General features: G+C 37.9%; 1 protein-coding gene across 3 annotated transcripts in view; it reads right to left on the bottom strand.

The window, feature by feature from the left end:
- The window catches only part of HSDL2 (hydroxysteroid dehydrogenase like 2), a 94071-nt gene that overhangs the window by 45467 nt on the left and 30340 nt on the right, over window positions 1-18264 (bottom strand). For all 3 annotated transcript variants that reach the window (XM_059925328.1, XM_059925327.1, XM_059925326.1), the window contains exons 2-3: window positions 5734-5897; window positions 4688-4786 (exon numbers count right to left, since the gene is read on the bottom strand). Coding sequence is in view for 2 of the 3 variants with exons in the window: in XM_059925327.1 (XP_059781310.1) it covers window positions 4688-4786; window positions 5734-5897 (263 nt within the window). In the remaining variant the exon portion in view is untranslated. The remainder of the gene's footprint in view (window positions 1-4687; window positions 4787-5733; window positions 5898-18264) is intronic.

Raw genomic sequence — 18264 nt, 5'->3', positions numbered from 1 at the left:
TTAGAATAACTTTGGATTCAACTATATTACATTTTATAGCTTCATTATAACAAAACTCAAACTCAAGTAAATCACCTGTATATATTGGACAAGTTTCACGTCCTGTGACTACCAGCTTTCCAGAATAAACAAAATGATGATGGTTTGCCTTCACAAGTGGCAAAGACCAGTGAGAGGAATTTTTAAATCCACAACATGCTTCTCAATTCACAAAACTAGATATTGCTCAATCTCATCACTAAGAGATAATCACTGAGGGGCTACTCTGTATAAGGCAGGCTGCTAGGGCCTAAGAGACAAGGAAGATAATATTCACTAAAGAAAAAGCCAGGTGGGAGCAAAGCAAATTGAGTGTGGGTCTGGGTGAGATGCTGGACTGATGGGTATGCAAACCACCTGTGTAGAATTACCCTAATTAAGGCGATGAAGCTAATGAGGGTTGATCCAATCAATGGATTCCTTGGGCAAATCCAACCTTTATTGATTTTATCTCTCACTATGTGATAATAAGTGACAGCTATGTTAGCAGAGCAAACATCTGGGCCCAAAAGCAAAAGAAAGTAGATGAGGAATGAAGATATACTGATTGGGCAAACTGTATTTGACTTGCCTGTGATAAAGAGAAAAAAACTAGGTCCAATTAAGAGATATCTTAAAATTTCTGAACTCAGATGGGCCAAATTAAAATGGATCAGGGAACAATGGTGGGAAATGATATAGAAAAGGCATATATGTAGGCCTGCTGCAGAAAAAAAAGGTGGCAGGAAAGATTACATCTGTGGTTTATGAAATAGCATAATTTACTCAAGGCCTGAAACACTCTGAAGATGAGGGAAGGCAAGATGATAGGGAGTACCATGTGGCAGAGGCCCCCCAGGGCACAGGTCAGAAAGCACCATCCACTGTGCAGGATTTTGTTAGGGATAATTCCCCAGCAGAGAGAAATATCAGGACAAAGGTAGAGTGTTCCCTAAAAGGCAGACTTCAAAGGCCTACAAAACTCCAAACCAGACCATATCAGTAGCAACCACAGTATGGAACTAAAACCAAATGAGCAAAAAATAAAGACTTGGGAGATCTGTGGAAAAAAAACACAGAGGAAAAAAAAAAGCAGGCTATGAATCATCTCATAAATGTGGCATACCTCCTGATTAGGAGACAACAGAAGCTGAGATGCTGAACAGAGCTCACTGAAGAATTAAGAATTAAGATTCTGCATTGTTATGCCAGAAAAGCAGAAGTTAATGGACAAATGGAAAGCAAAACACTTTAAATACATCAAAGTGGATCCTAAGGAGGAGGGAAGGAAATGTTAGGATAGATTCCAAAATAAAGGTAACTCCACCACCAATTTCTAAATTTAGCAAGAAGATAGAAATATTTCAGGGCTTCCCCGGTGGCGCAGTGGTTAAGAATCCACCTGCCAAGGCAGGGGACACGGGTTTGAGCCCTGGTCCAGGAAGATCCCACATGCCGTGGAGCAACTAAGCCCATGTGCCACAACTACTGAGCCTGCACTCTAGAGCCCGCGAGCCACAGCTACTGAGACCGCGTGCCACAACTACTAAAGCCCGCGTGCCTAGAGCCGGTGCTCCACAACTAGAGAAGCCATGGCAATGAGAAGCCCAGGCACTACAATGAAGAGTAGCCCCTGCTTGCTGCAAATAAAGAAAGCCCACGCACAGCTAAGACCCAACACAGCCAAAAATGAAATTAATTAATTAATTTAAAAAAAGAAGAAGTGTTTCAGATGCCCATCTCAACAATAGGTAGCAAAGTACATTGGGAGATTTTTTTCCCCAAAGATATGAAAAGCATACCTTCTTAACTGAAGATTTCTAGCAACTGAGCTAAGTTCTAGGACATGAAGCCCAAATCAATAATCTGGATCCACTGGCTTCTGAAGAAACAAAAACCAAGATTTGCTTTTGTCCTTATAGTTTTCTCTGTCTACTTCTGGAAAAGTAGATCACATGATAGACAAAGGTGAATTAATCCAACACTGAAGATGCTGAAGGAATGATACCAGGTTCAATGGAAGACAATCTAAGCTACAGTGGCTAAAAAAATGCAGAGCATCCATGCACCTGAGTGAACCTCCTTGGCTGGGACAAAATAGAGTTAGAAAATTGGAGAGGACAGATTTCTGGGTCTTAATTCTTCCAAGAAAGAGATTTCAGTTTGGCTCTTTAAATTCTCTGTGGCAACAACAGGAGAAGAAATCAATTTGTGAGACTTCAGTTTATTCTGGAGGATCCCAACTCTGGAAAGTGGAGCTGCTTCACATTTTGACACGAACAAATTTTTGGACTATGCTGTCATTAGTACATAATGTGTAACTATTTCTGGTGAACCAGATTAGACAATGCAGCTAGAATTCAAGACGGGAAGTTAAAAGGCGGGTGAAAACTATTATATATAAGATGGATAAACAACAAGGTCCTACTGTATAGCGCAGGGAACTATAGTCAATATCCTGTGATAAACCATAATGGAAAAGAATATTAAAAAAAGAATGTATACATGTGTATAACTGAGTCACTTTGCTGGACAGCAGAGATTGGCACAACTTTGTAAATCAACTATACTTCAATTAAGAAAAATAAAACTAAAAAATAAAAATGAAAATAAAAGGGGGGACTTCCCTGGTGGCGCAGTGGTTAAGAATCCGCCTGCCAATGCAGGGGACACGGGTTCGATCCCTGGTCCAGGAAGACCCCACATGCCGTGAAGCAACTAAGCTTGTGCGCCACAACTACCGAGCCTGTGCTCTAGAGCCCGTGAGCCATAACCACTGACTCTCGCATGCTCTAGGGAGCAACTACTGAGCCCACGTGCTGCAACTACTGAAGCCCGTGTGCCTAGAGCCCGTGCTCCGCAACAAGAGAAGCCACTGCAATGAGAAGCCCGTGCACCACAATGAAGAGTAGCCCCCGCTCACCGCAACTAGAGAAAGCCCGCGTGCAGCAACGAAGACCCAACACAGCCAAAAAATAAATAAAAATTTTTTTTAAAAGTTTAAAAACTTAAATTAAAAAAATAAATAAATGGGGGGTGAATTTTGGGCCTATATAGTATGGTCTTGAGTATCTTTAACTAATGTCCATCTTGACTCATTTCAGAGGTTTCTTGGGACAATACCAGACAACAGCTGAACTGCTGATGTTCTCTAACAGAATTACAGGACAGAAATGAAGATAGAGAAAGGCCTCAGACAAAGCTGGTAGCAGCTCTCCCCAATATTCTGATGATCTCATTCTCCAAGAAGGATAAACTTGCCCTCAGTTGATAAACCCAACGGATCAACAGAAAGAACTAAAACTGGATGAATACAGAGAAAGGAAAAGCTCCAGTCTTCCACCCTCACCCACCTTATCCCTTAATTCCTCCCTAAAAATGAATGGCTAAACTAATTAGGTTAAGTCCTAATTGGCACTAATTGCTCACTTTTACTAGTAGGTGAAGTCATTTTAGATAAAAGGTCCTGCACATGAATGTGGCTTCCTCTCCTTCCTCTTTCATATTTGCAGCCCGATCAGTAAGAAAACAAAAAACAAAAAAAATACCCAGTAATTTTGCATTCTCTCTCCTCTTCTCTCATGGGCATTCACATTACTTTGGGAAAGGCTGCCAACCAGGAGTAAGATTTTGGATTTAAAGGAAGAGACCCCATTTGAGCCAAAGCTTTGTGCTCCAGTCCAGAATAACACAGCACTCCACATTGGGAGTTATAAGCACGAGCCTTGCTAACAATAAAGCATTAACCTTGTTTCCCATTGGCCAATATCCTTTGCATGTACATATAGTCTCTGGAATATTATAGGGAGAGAGTGGTAATAGGGCAGGATTTGGACATGGCTACGTGCCTTGCTATAATGCCATCAAAGTCTCAGTTCAACTCCCAACACTTGCCTTCTAGAAGCTTATGAACCAATTGGGGAGAAAAAAGAAATACTAAGATCTAAAGTTGTACAAGATAAGGATCAAAGGAATGTTTTCGGAATTCAGAGAAAGAAAAATGTACACTTCTGATTAGTTGGCATAAGTCAGGAAACTGGCTTCGTGAAGGAGATGAGATTAAAGCACAAAAAGGTAGGATTTCAAAAGACAAAGAAGGGAACATTTCAGGAAGGATCAGAGGTGGAGAAGTGGGCACTGGAGGAGCCTCAGGAATAGTAAGAGCAAAAGCTAAGAGACAAAAAAAATTCAAGGTAAGGAAATGGATGTAAACAATTTTGGCTGAAGGAGGGAGTTTACATAGGGGTGTAGAAGAAAGATGAAACCAAAACAAGTCTGTTAACACCAGAATGTGAAAGATCTTGAATGCCAAGAGGTCATCTGCACTTTATTCAATTAATATTAAAAAGTCATCAAATGATGGTTACATGAACTGGGGAGAGACAAGTGGATGGGATCTGGCGAACCACTTGGCTAGATGTATGTTATTGTCAAGGTCTTAACTTTATTTTGGATGGTAAATTTGTTATACTATCCATAATGATTTTTAATAATTATTCAATTCGTCATCAGATGGTTTTAAGCTGTGCTTCTATATGAACAAATACCCATTTCTGATTATACTCAAAAAGACTCAGTAAAAAATAATCAAAAGAAAATTAAATATAAAATTATAGTTACACCTATACTTTACCAATATTCAATAATTATTTCAGAATGAAGGCTCTACCTCCAAATTTCTCAACTGCTTTCTCCACTGCACTGCTGATTTGCTGTTCATCTCTCACATCAACAACACATGGCAAGGCCTTTCCTCCAGCTGCTTTGACTACAAAGGATAAACAAAGAAACATTAAAGCATTCAAATATTAAACCTTTCATCAATATCAAACCTCTGACACAAGAGTCAAAAGAAAAAAGTACCCCATTTTCAGAAAATCAGTATAAATAACTATGTCTTATAACTACTAGCAACTCTGCCCTACAGTAGGACAGACTGATGAATCCATATCCAGCTGCAGACTAGCTAGGCCAACTCTATTAAAAAACCAAAAAGGAAGGTAATTTTTTAAAATGTTATTAAAATGGGGAAGGTAATTTAAAAGACCTTTATTATGGAAAATTTCCAAAAATGTACAAAAATATAAAGAATAGTATAATGAACTTTCATGAATCCATCTCCTATCTTCAATGATTGATAATGTTTTGCCAGTCATTTAATTTGTTTATCTACCCCCAATTTCATTTTGTTTTTTGCTGGTGTATTTCAAAACAAACCTCAGGCATCATTTCACTCATAATTGCTTCATATGTATTCCCCTAGCATAACCACAATACTATTAACGTAACTAACAAAACTAGCAATATCAACTGAAGCTGAAATTTAAGCCATTACTCCTGGCACAGTGCCTTGAATATAAGCACTCAATAGCTACTTGTGAACTGCAAGTATTAAAATAATGACTTGCGAATTATGCAGAGAACAAGTAACATGGAGCGCTTTTTCAAAGTGTTCACACCATCCACCTCTCAAATTCTTTCCTCTACATCCACTCCTCTACTCTCTGCTCCCATCCAAGAACCACTGCCCTCATGAGACATGATATTTAACGGGAGTCTCTCCCATCACTTAAAAGTGCTGGGGAGAAAAATGGTTCCCAAACACTGCTCTAAGGTGACAAAATATTTCTTTAACCAGATAAAATTATTTTTAGGGTAGACTTCAGATAGATATAATTAAACTTTCCAGCAAATTCTCTATGTATTGAAACTCACTTTCTTCAGCAGCACTATAGATTGTGCCTGCAAGTTTGGGGTGTGCCTGGGCGGTCTTTGCAGCAATGACTATATTTGCTCCATCCTTTGCTGCTTTCAAAGCAATAGCTTTGCCAATGCCACGGCTCGCGCCTGTGATGAAGACAGTACATCCTGCTAGCTTCCTACAACAGAACAAATGTGACCTTATTAGAAAGCTCAATGTTTTTATTTACTTACCAGTTTCAGGAATTCATGCACATAGTCACAAAACATGTTTCCTCCTCTATCAAACTTTCTCTAAACCCTCCTCCCTCCCCATCTGATAGCTAATAACTCTACTTTACTCCTATTGTACAATGATTTACAAATTATTACAACTGCAGCGGCCAGATTTGCTGTGACTTGGCAAACAAAATCTGCTCAAATGAGAAGTAAATCTTAAAGAGAAATGAGGAATTAATAAACTACATAAACGTATTTTTCCGACAGAAAAAGTGTTAACAAAGCTTATTCTTGAAAATTTTTTAAAAAGAGCTTATTTTTGAGTGGTGGGATTATGAATAAATTGTATCATATTCTTTATATTCTTCAGGATTTTTCAAATTTTCTGCAATGAATACATACCACTTAAAAGGAATTATGTAAAAGCTAATAATTGTTTAACAGATGCTCATCATTGCTTATAATAGCTGGAGTGGAAACAACATAAATGTCCATCAACTGATGAATGGAAAAATAAAATGTGATATATACATAATACAATGGGATATATTCAGCAATAAAAAGGAATGAAGTACTGATCTATGCTACATGGTTGAACCTTGAAAACATTATGCTAGTTGAAAGAGTCACAAAGGACCTCATATTGTATGATTCCATTTATATGAAATATCCAGAACAGGCAAACCTATAGAGACACAAGGATTGATGGTTGCCTAGGACTGGGGATGGGGGATTTGGGGGTTGACAGCTGAGGGGTATGGGGTTTCTTTTTGGGATGATGAAAATATTTTAAAATTGATTGTGGTGATAGTTGTACAATTCTGTGAATATACTAAAAATATATACCACTTAATTGTATACTTTAAATGGGTAAATTGTGTGGTGTGTGAATTACATCTCAGTAATACTGTTAAACAAACCAACCTAGAAAGCTGGCAAAGAACTCAGGGTATTGTTCAAAAGATTCTCTGATCCAAATGTACTTAGGAAAGTTCTCTGTGTCCATTAATTTTTTTATATCCACCAACCTTAAATTTTAACCTTCTAATTATTCAGTTGTTAGATGAGAAGAAAACCTGTATAAAGTCAGATAACAGAGAGGGAAACCTACTTTCTTGTTTACTTTCTAAAGGCAAATAAAAAGCTTGTTTAAGGAGAAGGATGGAGAGGACAGCAAAAGTGACAATGACAAAGAGAAAAAGGGACAGTAACCAGAGACAGGGGTAACAGGTAAGTAGGCTTGTTAACAAAAGAACATAAAGCTCTTGCCAAGATCTGGAGGATTACACTCTAGAAGCAAATTAAGAGGTAAAAGTGGGAGGATTTCAAAATAAGGAATAAATGGTTTAGCAAGAAAGAAGGGGAGTGGAGAAGTGAGGAAGGGACAGGGGTGTTAACTATTTTTAGTGAAACAGCAAACACACAAAAAGCATATAAACTAATGTGTATAGTTTAAAGAACAAAATAAGATAAATACCAAGAAATAGAAATAGAATATTACCAACGCCCCAGAAGCCACCTGTCTATTCCTCTCTAACTATCCTTCTTCTTCCTCCCGACCCACAAAGTGACAACTACTTTATTTATTTTTATTTATTTATTTTTTATACAGCAGGTTCGTATTAGTTATCTATTTTATACATATTAGTGTATATATGTCAATCCCAATCTCCTAATTCATCCCACCACCATCACCCCGACTCCGCTTTCCCCCTTTGGTGTCTATATGTTTGTTCTCTACATCTGTGTCTCTTTACGCCTTGCAAACCGGTTCATCTGTAACATTTTTCTAGATTCCATGTATATGCGTTAATATATGATATTTGTTTTTCTCTTTCGGACTTCTTCACTCTGTATGACAGTCTCTAGGTCCAGCCACGTCTCTTCAAATGACCCAATTTTATTCTTTTTTATGGCTGAGTAATATTCCATTGTATATATGTACCACATTTTCTTTATCCATTCATCTGTCGATGGGCATTTAGGTTGCCTCCATGACCTGGCAAATTGTAAAGAGTGCTACAAAGAACATTGAGGCACATGTGTCTTTTTTTTTTTAATGAGCTAACTTTTTGTTTTTAATAATTTCTTTCTCTATTTTTGGCTGTGTTGAGTCTCTGTTGCTGCACGTGGGCTTTCTCTAGTTGCGGTGAGTGGGGCTACTCTTCGTTGCGGTGCGCGGGCTTCTCACTGCAGTGGCTTCTCTTGTTGCAGCGCACGGGCTCTAGGCACACGGGCTCAGTACTTGTGGCTCGCGGGCTTGGTTGCTCTGTGGCATGTGGGATCTTCCCAGACCAGGGATCGAACCCGTGTCCCCTGCATTGGCAGGCGGATTCTTAACCACTGCGCCACCAGGGAAGTCCTGCAAGTGTCTGGTGTTAGGGAGTGTTCTAATTTCATTCTTTTACATGTAGCTGTCTGGTTTTCCCAGCACCACTTATTGAAGAGGCTGTCTCTTCTCCGTTGTACATTCTTGCCTCCTTTGTCAAAGATAAGGTTATAGTTTTCTGAGTACAGGTCTTTTGCCTCCTTACAGGTAGGTTTATTCCTAGGTATTTTATTCTTTTTGTTGCAGTGGTGAATGGGATTGTTTCCGTAATTTCTCTTCTGATCTTTAGTTGTTAGTGTATAGGAATGCAAGAGATTTCTGTGCACTAATTTTGTATCCTGCAACCTTACCAAATTCATTGATTAGCTCTAGTAGTTTTCTGGTGGCACCTTTAGGGTTCTCTATGTATAGTATCATGTCATCTGCAAACAGTGACAGTTTTACACTTTCTTTTCCAACTTGGATTCCTTTTATTTCTTTTTTGTCTCTGATTGCTGTGGCTAGGACTTCCAAAACTATGTTGAATAATAGTGGTGAGAGTGGACATACTTGTCTTGTTCCTGATCTTAGAGGAAATGCTTTCAGTTTTTCACCATTGAGAATGATGTTTGCTCCGGGTTTGTCGTATATGGCCTTTATTATGTTGAAGTAGGTTCCCTCTATGCCCACTTTCTGGAGAGTTTTTATCATAAATGGGTGTTGAATTTTGTCAAAAGCTTTTTCTGCATCTATTGAGATGATCATATGGTTTTTATTCTTCAATTTGTTAATATGGTTTATCACATTGATTGATTTGCATATATTGAAGAATCCTTGCATCCCTGGGATAAATCCCACTTGATCATGGTGTATGATCCTTTTAATGTGCTGTTGGATTCTGTTTGCTAGTATTTTGTTGAGGATTTTTGCATCTATATTCAACAGTGATATTGGTCTGTAATTTTCTTTTTTTGTAGTATCTTTGTCTGGCTTTGGTATCAGGGTGATGGTGGCTTCATAGAATGAGTTTGGGAGTGTTCCTTCCTCTGCAATTTTTGGAAGAGTTTGAGAAGGATGGGTGTTAGCTCTTCTCTAAATGTTTGATAGAATTCACCTGTGAAGCCATCTGGTCCTGGACTTTTGTTTGTTGAAGATTTTTAATCAGCTTCAATTTAATTCCTTGTGATTGGTCTGTTCATATTTTCTATTTCTTCCTGGTTCAGTCTTGGACGGTTATACCTTTCTAAGAATTTGTCCATTTCTTCCAGGTTGTCCATTTTATTGGCATAGAGTTGCTTGTAGTAGTCTCTTAGGATGCTTTGTATTTCTGCGGTGTCTGTTGTAACTTCTCGTTTTTCAATTCTAAATTTATTGATTTCAGTCCTCTCCCTCTTTTTCTTGAAGAGTCTGGCTAAAGGTTTATCAATTTTGTTTATCTTCTCAAAGAATGAGCTTTTACTTTTATTGGTCTTTGCTACTGTTTTGTTTCTATTTCATTTATTTCTGCTCTGATATTTATGATTTCTTTCCTTCTACTAACTTTGGGTTTTGTTTGTTCTTCTTTCTCTAGTTCCTTTAGGTGTAAGGTTAGATTGTTTATTTGAGATTTTTCTTGTTTCTTGAGGTAGGATTGTAGTGCTATAAACTTCCCTCTGAGAACTGCCTTTGCTGCATTCCATAGGTTTTCCATCGTTGTGTTTTCATTGTCATTTGTCTCTAGGTATTTTTTGATTTCCTCTTTGATTTCTTCGGTGATCTCTTGGTTACTGAGTAACGTATTGTTTAGCCTCCAAGTGTTTGTGTTTTTTACGCTTTTTTCCCTGCAATTGATTTCTAATCTCATAGCGTTGTGGTCGGAAAAGATGCTTGATATGATTTCAATTTTATTAAATTTACCAAGGCTTGATTCGTGATCCAAGATGTGATCTATGCTGGAGAGTGTTCCATGTACACTTGAGGAGAAACTGTAATTTGCTGTTTTCAGATGGAATGTCCTATAAATATCAATTAAATCTATCTGGTCTCTTGTGTCATTTAAAACTTGTGTTTCTTTATTAATTTTCTGTCTGGATGATCTGTCCATTGGTGTGAGGTGTTAAAGTCCCCCAGTATTATTGTTACTGTCGATTTCCTCTTTTATAGCTGTTAGCATTTGCCTTATGTATTGAGGTGTTCCTATGTTGGGTGCACATATATAATTGTTATATCTTCTTCTTGGATTGATCCCTTGATCGTTATGTAGTGTCCTTCCTCATTTCTTGTAACATTCTTTATTTTAAAGTCTATTTTATCTGATATGAGTATTGCTACTCCGGCTTTCTTTTGATTTCCATTTGCATGGAATATCTTTTTCCACCCCCTCACTTTCAGTCTGTATGTGTCCCTAGGTCTGAAGTGGGTCTCTTGTAGACAGCATATACATGGGTCTTGTTTTTGTATCCATTCAGCAAGCCTGTGTCTTTTGGTTGGAGCATTTAATCCATTCACATTTAAGGTAACTATCGGTATGTATGTTCCTATTACCATTTTCTTAATTGCTTTGGGTTAGTTTTTGTAGGTCCTTTTCTTCTCTTGTTTCTTCCACTTAGAGAAGTTCCTTTAGCATCTGTTGTGAGCTGGTTTGGTGGTGCTGAATTCTCTTAGCTTTTTGCTTGTCTGTAAAGCTTTTGATTTCTCCATCGAATCTGAATGAGATCCTTGCCAGGTAGAGTATTCTTGGTTATAGGTTCTTCCCTTTCATCACTTTAAGTATATCATGCCCTTCCCTTCTGGCTTGTAGAGTTTCTGCTGAGAAATCAGCTGTTAACCTTATGGGAGTTCCCTTGTATGTTATTTGTCATTTTTCCCTTGTTGCTTTTAATAATTTTTCTTCGTCTTTAATTTTTATCAAGTTGATTACTACGTGCCTCAGTGTGTTTCTCCTTGGGTTTATCCTGCCTGGGACTCTCCATGCTTCCTGGACTTGGGTGGCTATTTTCTTTCCCATGTTAGGGAAGTTTTTGACTATAATCTCTTCAAATATTTTCTTGGGTCCTTTCTCTCTCTCTTCTCCTTCTGGGACCCCTACAATGCAAATGTTGGTGCATTTAATGTTGTCCCAGAGGTCTCTTAGGCAGTCTTCATTTCTTTTCATTCTTTTTTCTTTATTCTGTTCTGCAGCAGTGAATTCTACCATTCTGTCTTCCAGGTCACTTATCTGTTCTTCTGCCTCAGTTACTCTGCTATTGATTCCTTCTAGTGTATTTTTCATTTCAGTTATTGTATTGTTCATCTGTTTCTTCTTTAATTCTCCTAGGTGTTTGTTCTTTTAACTCTTCTAGGTCTTTGTTAAACATTTCTTGCACCTTCTCAATCTTTGCCTCCATTCTTTTTCCAAGGTTCTGGATCATCTTCACTATCATTATTCTGAATTCTTTTTCTGGAAGCTTGCCTATCTCCACTTCATTTAGTCTTTTTTTTGGGGGGGGGGCGGTATCTTGTTCCTTCATCTGGTACCTAGTCCTCTGCCTTTTTATCTTGTCTTTCTGTGAATGTGGTTTTTTTCCCACAGGCTGCAGGATTGTAGTTCTTCTTGCTTATGCTGTCTGCCCTCTGGTGGATGAGGCTATCTAAGAGGGTTGTGCAAGCTTCCTGATGCGAGGGACTGGTGGTGGGTAGAGCTGGGTATTGCCCTGGCAGGCAGAGCTCAGTAAAACTTTGTCTGCTGATGGGTGCAGTTGAGTTCCCTCCCTGCTGGTTGTTCAGCCTGAGGCGACCCAGCACCGGAGCCCACAGGCTCCTTGGTGGGGCTAATGGCGCACTCCAGGAGGGCTCACGCCAAGGTGTACTTCCCAGAACTTCTACTGCTAGTGTCCTTGTCCCTGCAGTGAGTCACAGCTGCCCCCTGCCTCTGCAGGAGACCCTCCAAAACTAGCAGGTAGGTCTGGTTCAGTCTCCTATGGGGTCATTGCTCCTACCGCCGGGTCCTGGTGCGCACACTACTTTGTGTGTGCCCTCCAAGAGTGGAGTCTCTGTTCCCTCCAGTCCTGTCAAAGTCCTGTAATCAAATCCCACTAGCCTTCAAAGTCTGATTCTCTGGGAATTCCTCCTCTCGTTGCCAGACCCCCAGCTTGGGAAGCCTGACGTGGGGCTCAGAACCTTCACTCCAGTGGGTGGACTTCTGGGGTACAATTATTCTCCAGTTTGTGAGTCACCCACCCAGCAGTTATGGGATTTGATTTTATTGTGATTGCACCCTTCCTACCGTCTCATTGTGGCTCCTCCTTTGTCTTTGGATGTGGGGTATCTTTTTTGGTGATTTCCAGTGTCTTCCTGTTGATGCTTGTTCAGCAGGTAGTTGTGATTCCAGTGCTATCCCAAGAGGGAGTGAGCGCATATCCTTCTACTCCACCATCTTGAACCAATCTCCTCTCACAACTACTTTAAATATTATTACTCATTCCCTTGTTTTTTTACTATTCCTAACACCTATATATCTATGTCTAAGCCCAGGACTGAACCCAACCCTCCATCTGCTTTGTGCATAGTCCTAGAGCTAAGAATCGTTTTCACAGATGAACATTTATGATCAATTTGATGATAGGGAACACCAAATTTGAACCCCAATTAAGCAAAACATTATCTCCCTGTTATGCATTGAACTGTATTCACCAAAATACAATTGTACCTCCCTGTCATAGATTGAATTATATCTACCAAAATGTTAGGATATGTTGAAGTCCTAACCTCCAGTACCCCCGAATGAGACCTTATTTGGAAACAGGGTTGTTGCAGATGTAATTAGTTATAATGAGGTCATACTGGAGTAAGGTGGATCCTTAATCCAATATGACTGGTGTCTCTTTAAGAGGAGGAAAGCCTATGTAAAGACAGACACACAGGGAGGATACCACATGATGACAGAGGCAGAGACGGGAATAAAGCAGCTACAAGCTAAGAACACAAGGACTGCCAGCTATCACCAGAAGCTAGGAAGAGGTAAGGAAGGATTCTACCCAGAATTTCAGAGCATGGTCCTGCTAACACCTGGACTTCATACTTCCAGCCTCCAGAACTTTAAGAAAATAAATTTCTTTAAAGCCACTCAATTGGTGGTATTTTGTTATGGCAGCCCTAGGAAACCAACACACTCTTCCTTCTCCCCAAAAAAGAATTTCATTCTTGTCACTAGTAGATATGTATTACAAAAAAAGTACTTATTTTGAGTTTCACCAATTAAAAAATACTGTGGAAATTGGTTTTCTCTCATTATACATACATCTCTTATATGTGATGTTATAGATACATCTCTTACACCTACATAGTATCTCCAATTTTGCCTCTTGCCCAGGAAATCTAAAATATTTACTATCTGGCCCTTTACAGATAGAGTTTGCCTAACCATGATCTAAACAATAAACTGTTTAATTTTTGCCTAATGTTGAACTTTATATAATAGATTCATACAGTATATGTTATTCTATGACTTGCTTCTTTCACAAAACATGGTTTGGAGACTTACCCATATTTTGGTGCAAATAGTTACACTTATTTTAATTAATATACAATATTTCACATATGAACATACTATAAAGTATTTATTCATTCTACTGTTTATGGACTTTGGGTATGGTTTCCAGGGTTTTTTTTTTCTATTATGAACAATGGTGCTAAAAATAATCTTGTACACTTTTTCCAGTCACATGTGCATGAGTTTCTCTAGGGCATACACCTACGGGTGAAACTGCTGGATTACAGGACACAGTTGTAGATTAAACATGACCACAAATCCTTTGGCATCCCTTCCATCAAGAGAAGGTAGTATATTTTCCCCTTCCCCTTGAGTCTGGGTTCACCTTATGACTTTTTTGAGCAATAGAATATGATGAAATGATATTCTGGAATTTCCAAGCCCATGCTATAAAATGGCTGGTAGTTTCCACTTTCTCCTGAAGCCAAATGCTATGTTGTAAAGAAGAGGGACAGATTATCAACTGATGAGAGGCCATGGGAGAGAGGCCCTGGAGGGTAAGAGGTCATTTAGGACGTTTCAGCCCCAGCCAAGAACCCAGCTAAAAGCAGCCGTATGAATGACTTCAACTTATACTATATAGAGCAGAAGAACCCAGTCAACCCAGAGAACTGTGAATAATAATAAAGCATTGTCGTTTCAAACAATTAAGTTTTAGGGTGGTTTGTTACAGCAATAGATAACTGAAACACATGCTGAAGTTCAACTTTCGCAAATAATGCCAAACCTCCTTCAAAGTGGTTAATATTCCTACCAGCAGCAATATATGAGTACGAGTTCCTGCAGCTCCACACCTCCCCAACACTTGATGTCAGACATTTAAAATTTTTGACAATCTGGTAGATATGAAGTAGTATCTCAGTATGCTTTTAATTTACATTTCCCTTATTACTAATAAGGGTGAATATATTTTCATATGTTAATAGTCACTATGTTCTTTCTTCTGTGTAATTCCTATTAATTTGTTTTGCTCATCTTTCCACATGGTTGACTTTTTTCCTAATGACTCATAGAAGTCTATAAGCTTTTTTTTTAAACTTATTTTATTTATTTATTTATTTATGGCTGTGTTGGGTCTTCGTTTCTGTGCGAGGGCTTTCTCTAATTGTGGCAAGCGGGGGCCACTCTTCATTGCAGTGCACGGGCCTTTCACTATCGTGGCCTCTCTTGTTGCGGAGCACAGGCTCCAGACGCGCAGGCTCAGTAATTGTGGCTCACGGGCCCAGTTGCTCCGCGGCATGTGGGATCTTCCCAGACCAGGGCTCGAACCCGTGTCCCCTGCATTGGCAGGCAGATTCTCAACCACTGTGCCACCAGGGAAGCCCTATAAGCTTTTAAAGATTTGCAATCTTTTCATTTGTGGCTTCCTTTTCACAATCATTATAGTATATTTTGATGAGCAGAAATTATTTTCATAGAGCAGAATTTATGAATCTTTTATTTTACAGCCAATGCTTTTGGGGTTAAGAAATCCATCTTTAACCACAATTGTATTAATTTGTCTTCCAAAAATTTTATGGTTTATCTTTTAAATTTTTGTCTTTAATCTACATAGAATGAATTTTTGTATGTGAATTGAGGTAGGGATCCAACTACATTTTCCCCCATATGGTTAACCAACTGTCCCAGTCTGAAAAGTCCATTCCCACAGATCTTTAATGTCAGCTTTGTCATAGACTAAGTCTTCCTAAATATACAGTTCTAGGCTCTCTATTCTGCTCCATTTGGCTACATGGATTGCACTCTCTTAAATATAACAGCTTTCTTGGATATACTTGGACCTTTGCTTTTCCACATATATTTTAGAACCAGCTTATTTAATTGCACAAGCAAAATCAGTTGGGATTTTGACAGAAACTGTACTGAATCTATAATTCAACGTGGGAAGAACTGATATCTTTATGACACTGAGTGCTCCAATCCATGAACATGGTATTGCTCTCTATTTCACACCTGAAACTACACAGTGTCTCTCTGTAATCAAAGGTAATGTTAATTTTGACCATCCAACCATGGTGTTATCAATTTTTCCACTGTGTAATTACTATTCTTTCCCTTGCAACTAACAATCAACGCAAAGATGCTTAAAGACCATTTTTAAGTTTTTATTATGATGTTTTCAAATATATTCAAAAATAGAGAAAATACTAAAATAAGCTCCCATTTTAATTTAACAATTCAACAATTATCAAAATTTGAAAGTGATAATCAGAAAGCCAATCTCAGAAGTCATATAATTTCACCTATAAATGCTTCAGTATGCATCTCTAACTTTTATATAACAATATCATTATCACAACTAAAAAAATTGACAATAATTCCTCAATATCAACTAGTACCTATCCATATGCAAAGTTTAACAACTATCTCAAAAATGTCTTTTTACAGTTGGTTTGATCAAATCAGGATCCTGTCAGGACTTCACATTGCATTAATTTGTTACAGACATACCTCGAGATATTATAAGTTCAGTTCCAAACCACTACAATAAAGTGAACATTGAAATAAAGCGAGTCACACAAATTTTTTGGTTTCCCAGTGCATATAAAAGTTATGTTTACACTGTACTCTGTTAAGTGTGCAATAGTACTATGTCTAAAAAAAATGTACATACCTTAAATAAAAAATACTTCATTGCTAAAAAATGCTAACCATCAAAGCACGGTTGCCACAAACTTTCAGTCTGTAAAACACACAATATCTGCAAAGCACAATAAAGGTTAAAAACAATAAAACTAGGTATGCCTGCATATCTTATAAGTCTCTTTTAATCTATAACAGCTCCCCTTTCCATTTTCTTTATGCCATTTATTGGCTGAAAAATATAGATCATTTGTCCTGTAGTATAGCCCATAGTCTGGATTTTGAACTTCTCATTTTTATTGCCATTGTACTGTATTTCTTGTTGATTTTTGCTTGTGTGCAGAAATCTAATTCTCCTCATTGACTTTTGTATCCTGAAAATTTGTCAAACTCTTATTAAATCTAATAATTTAGTTATACATTATTTTGGTTTTCTATGTAATCATATTATCTGCAAATAATGACAGCATTGTTTCTTTCAGTCCAATCCAAATATTTTTTCTTTCTTTCTCATGCCTTATTTACTAAAGAAAGATTGAATGTTCCCAGATTGAAGGTCTGAGGTGCTATGCTAGAAGGAATAAAAGCCAAAGATATTAGTAAATTAAGTACAGAAATCTAAAAAAGTATTTATAATGATAATTATAATAATATAAATAATATAATAAATAATAGTATTTTGGAGATTAAAAAGATAGAATTAAAATATATTGTTACAATAACATAAGTTAAAAACTGAGTGACTGGAGTTCAACTTTTCTAGGTACTTGTATTGTTTGGGAAAATGGTAAAACTTTTTTACTTTAGACATTGGTAAGTTATATACATGTTAAACTTTCTAGGTTAAACACGATAAACAGAAATCCAAGACTTTAACAGTTTTTGTGACAAGAATGGGATCCTGACAGAGACATGGCTTTCTGGAAGAAAAAAGGACAAGAGCCCCCAGAGCCAGGTTAGGGGATAGAAAAAGACTCTAGTAGCACTCTCGCCCGTGGCTGAGGGGAGTAAGGATCCTCATCTGTTCTTTTGTTAAAGAAGCAGACCAACAAGAGGTAGGTACACTGTATACTATAAGACACAATGGTATTCAAATTACTACACTAATACCACTACCAATAATAAATCTACTAAGTAAAGTTCAAGATTTCTTTGCACTCTTTTTTTTTCTTTTAAAGTTATACTTTTTTTTTTGCATAGATGCTCCCCATTCTCCTCTCATTATTTATTTATTTATTCATTTATTTGGTTGCGCTGGGTCTTAGTTGCGGCAGGTGGGCTCCTCTGCAGTGGCATGTGAACTCTTAGTTGCGGCATGCATGTGGGATCTAGTTCCCTGACCAGGGATCGAACCTGGGCCCCCTGCATTGGGAGCACGGAGTCTTATCCACTGCACCACCAGGGCAGTCCCTCTTTGCACTCTTGTCTTTAGAGCAAATCCCTCTAAGAGTGCACAAATTACTATGTTAAAATTATTCGTGCTGCAACTAAGAAGCGTGCATGCTGCAACGAAGATCCTGCATGCTGCAACTAAGACCTGGCGCAGCCAAAATAAATAATAAATAGATAAATAGATAAGCAAGTAAACAATCTTTAATTGGAGAGCTAAAAGTATCAAAAAAAATTGAATTATTTTTCTATGTATGTTTATGTGAAAAACTTGACATATAGTCAAGTTCCTCTGTTTATGGTAACATTCCATTTTAGCTTATCTCTTTCCCCTCATCTTTGATGAGGGATGTTGTAAAACATGTACATGGTTTAAAAGTCAAAACTTATAAATGTGTATATTCAAAGAAGTTCAATCCCTTGCCTATAAGTAACTAGATTCCTTAATTTCTAGCTTATCCTTCTCATATTTTTGTTTTGAAAAATATGCAAACACACACACATACATAAGACACATCATGTGTGTGTGTGTATAATT

The sequence above is a fragment of the Balaenoptera ricei genome, chromosome 6, assembly GCF_028023285.1.
Source record: "Balaenoptera ricei isolate mBalRic1 chromosome 6, mBalRic1.hap2, whole genome shotgun sequence".
Taxonomy (NCBI): Eukaryota; Metazoa; Chordata; class Mammalia; order Artiodactyla; family Balaenopteridae; genus Balaenoptera; species Balaenoptera ricei.
The sequence above is the reverse complement of the archived record's forward strand: the minus strand, read 5'-3'. Positions and strand labels throughout refer to the sequence as shown.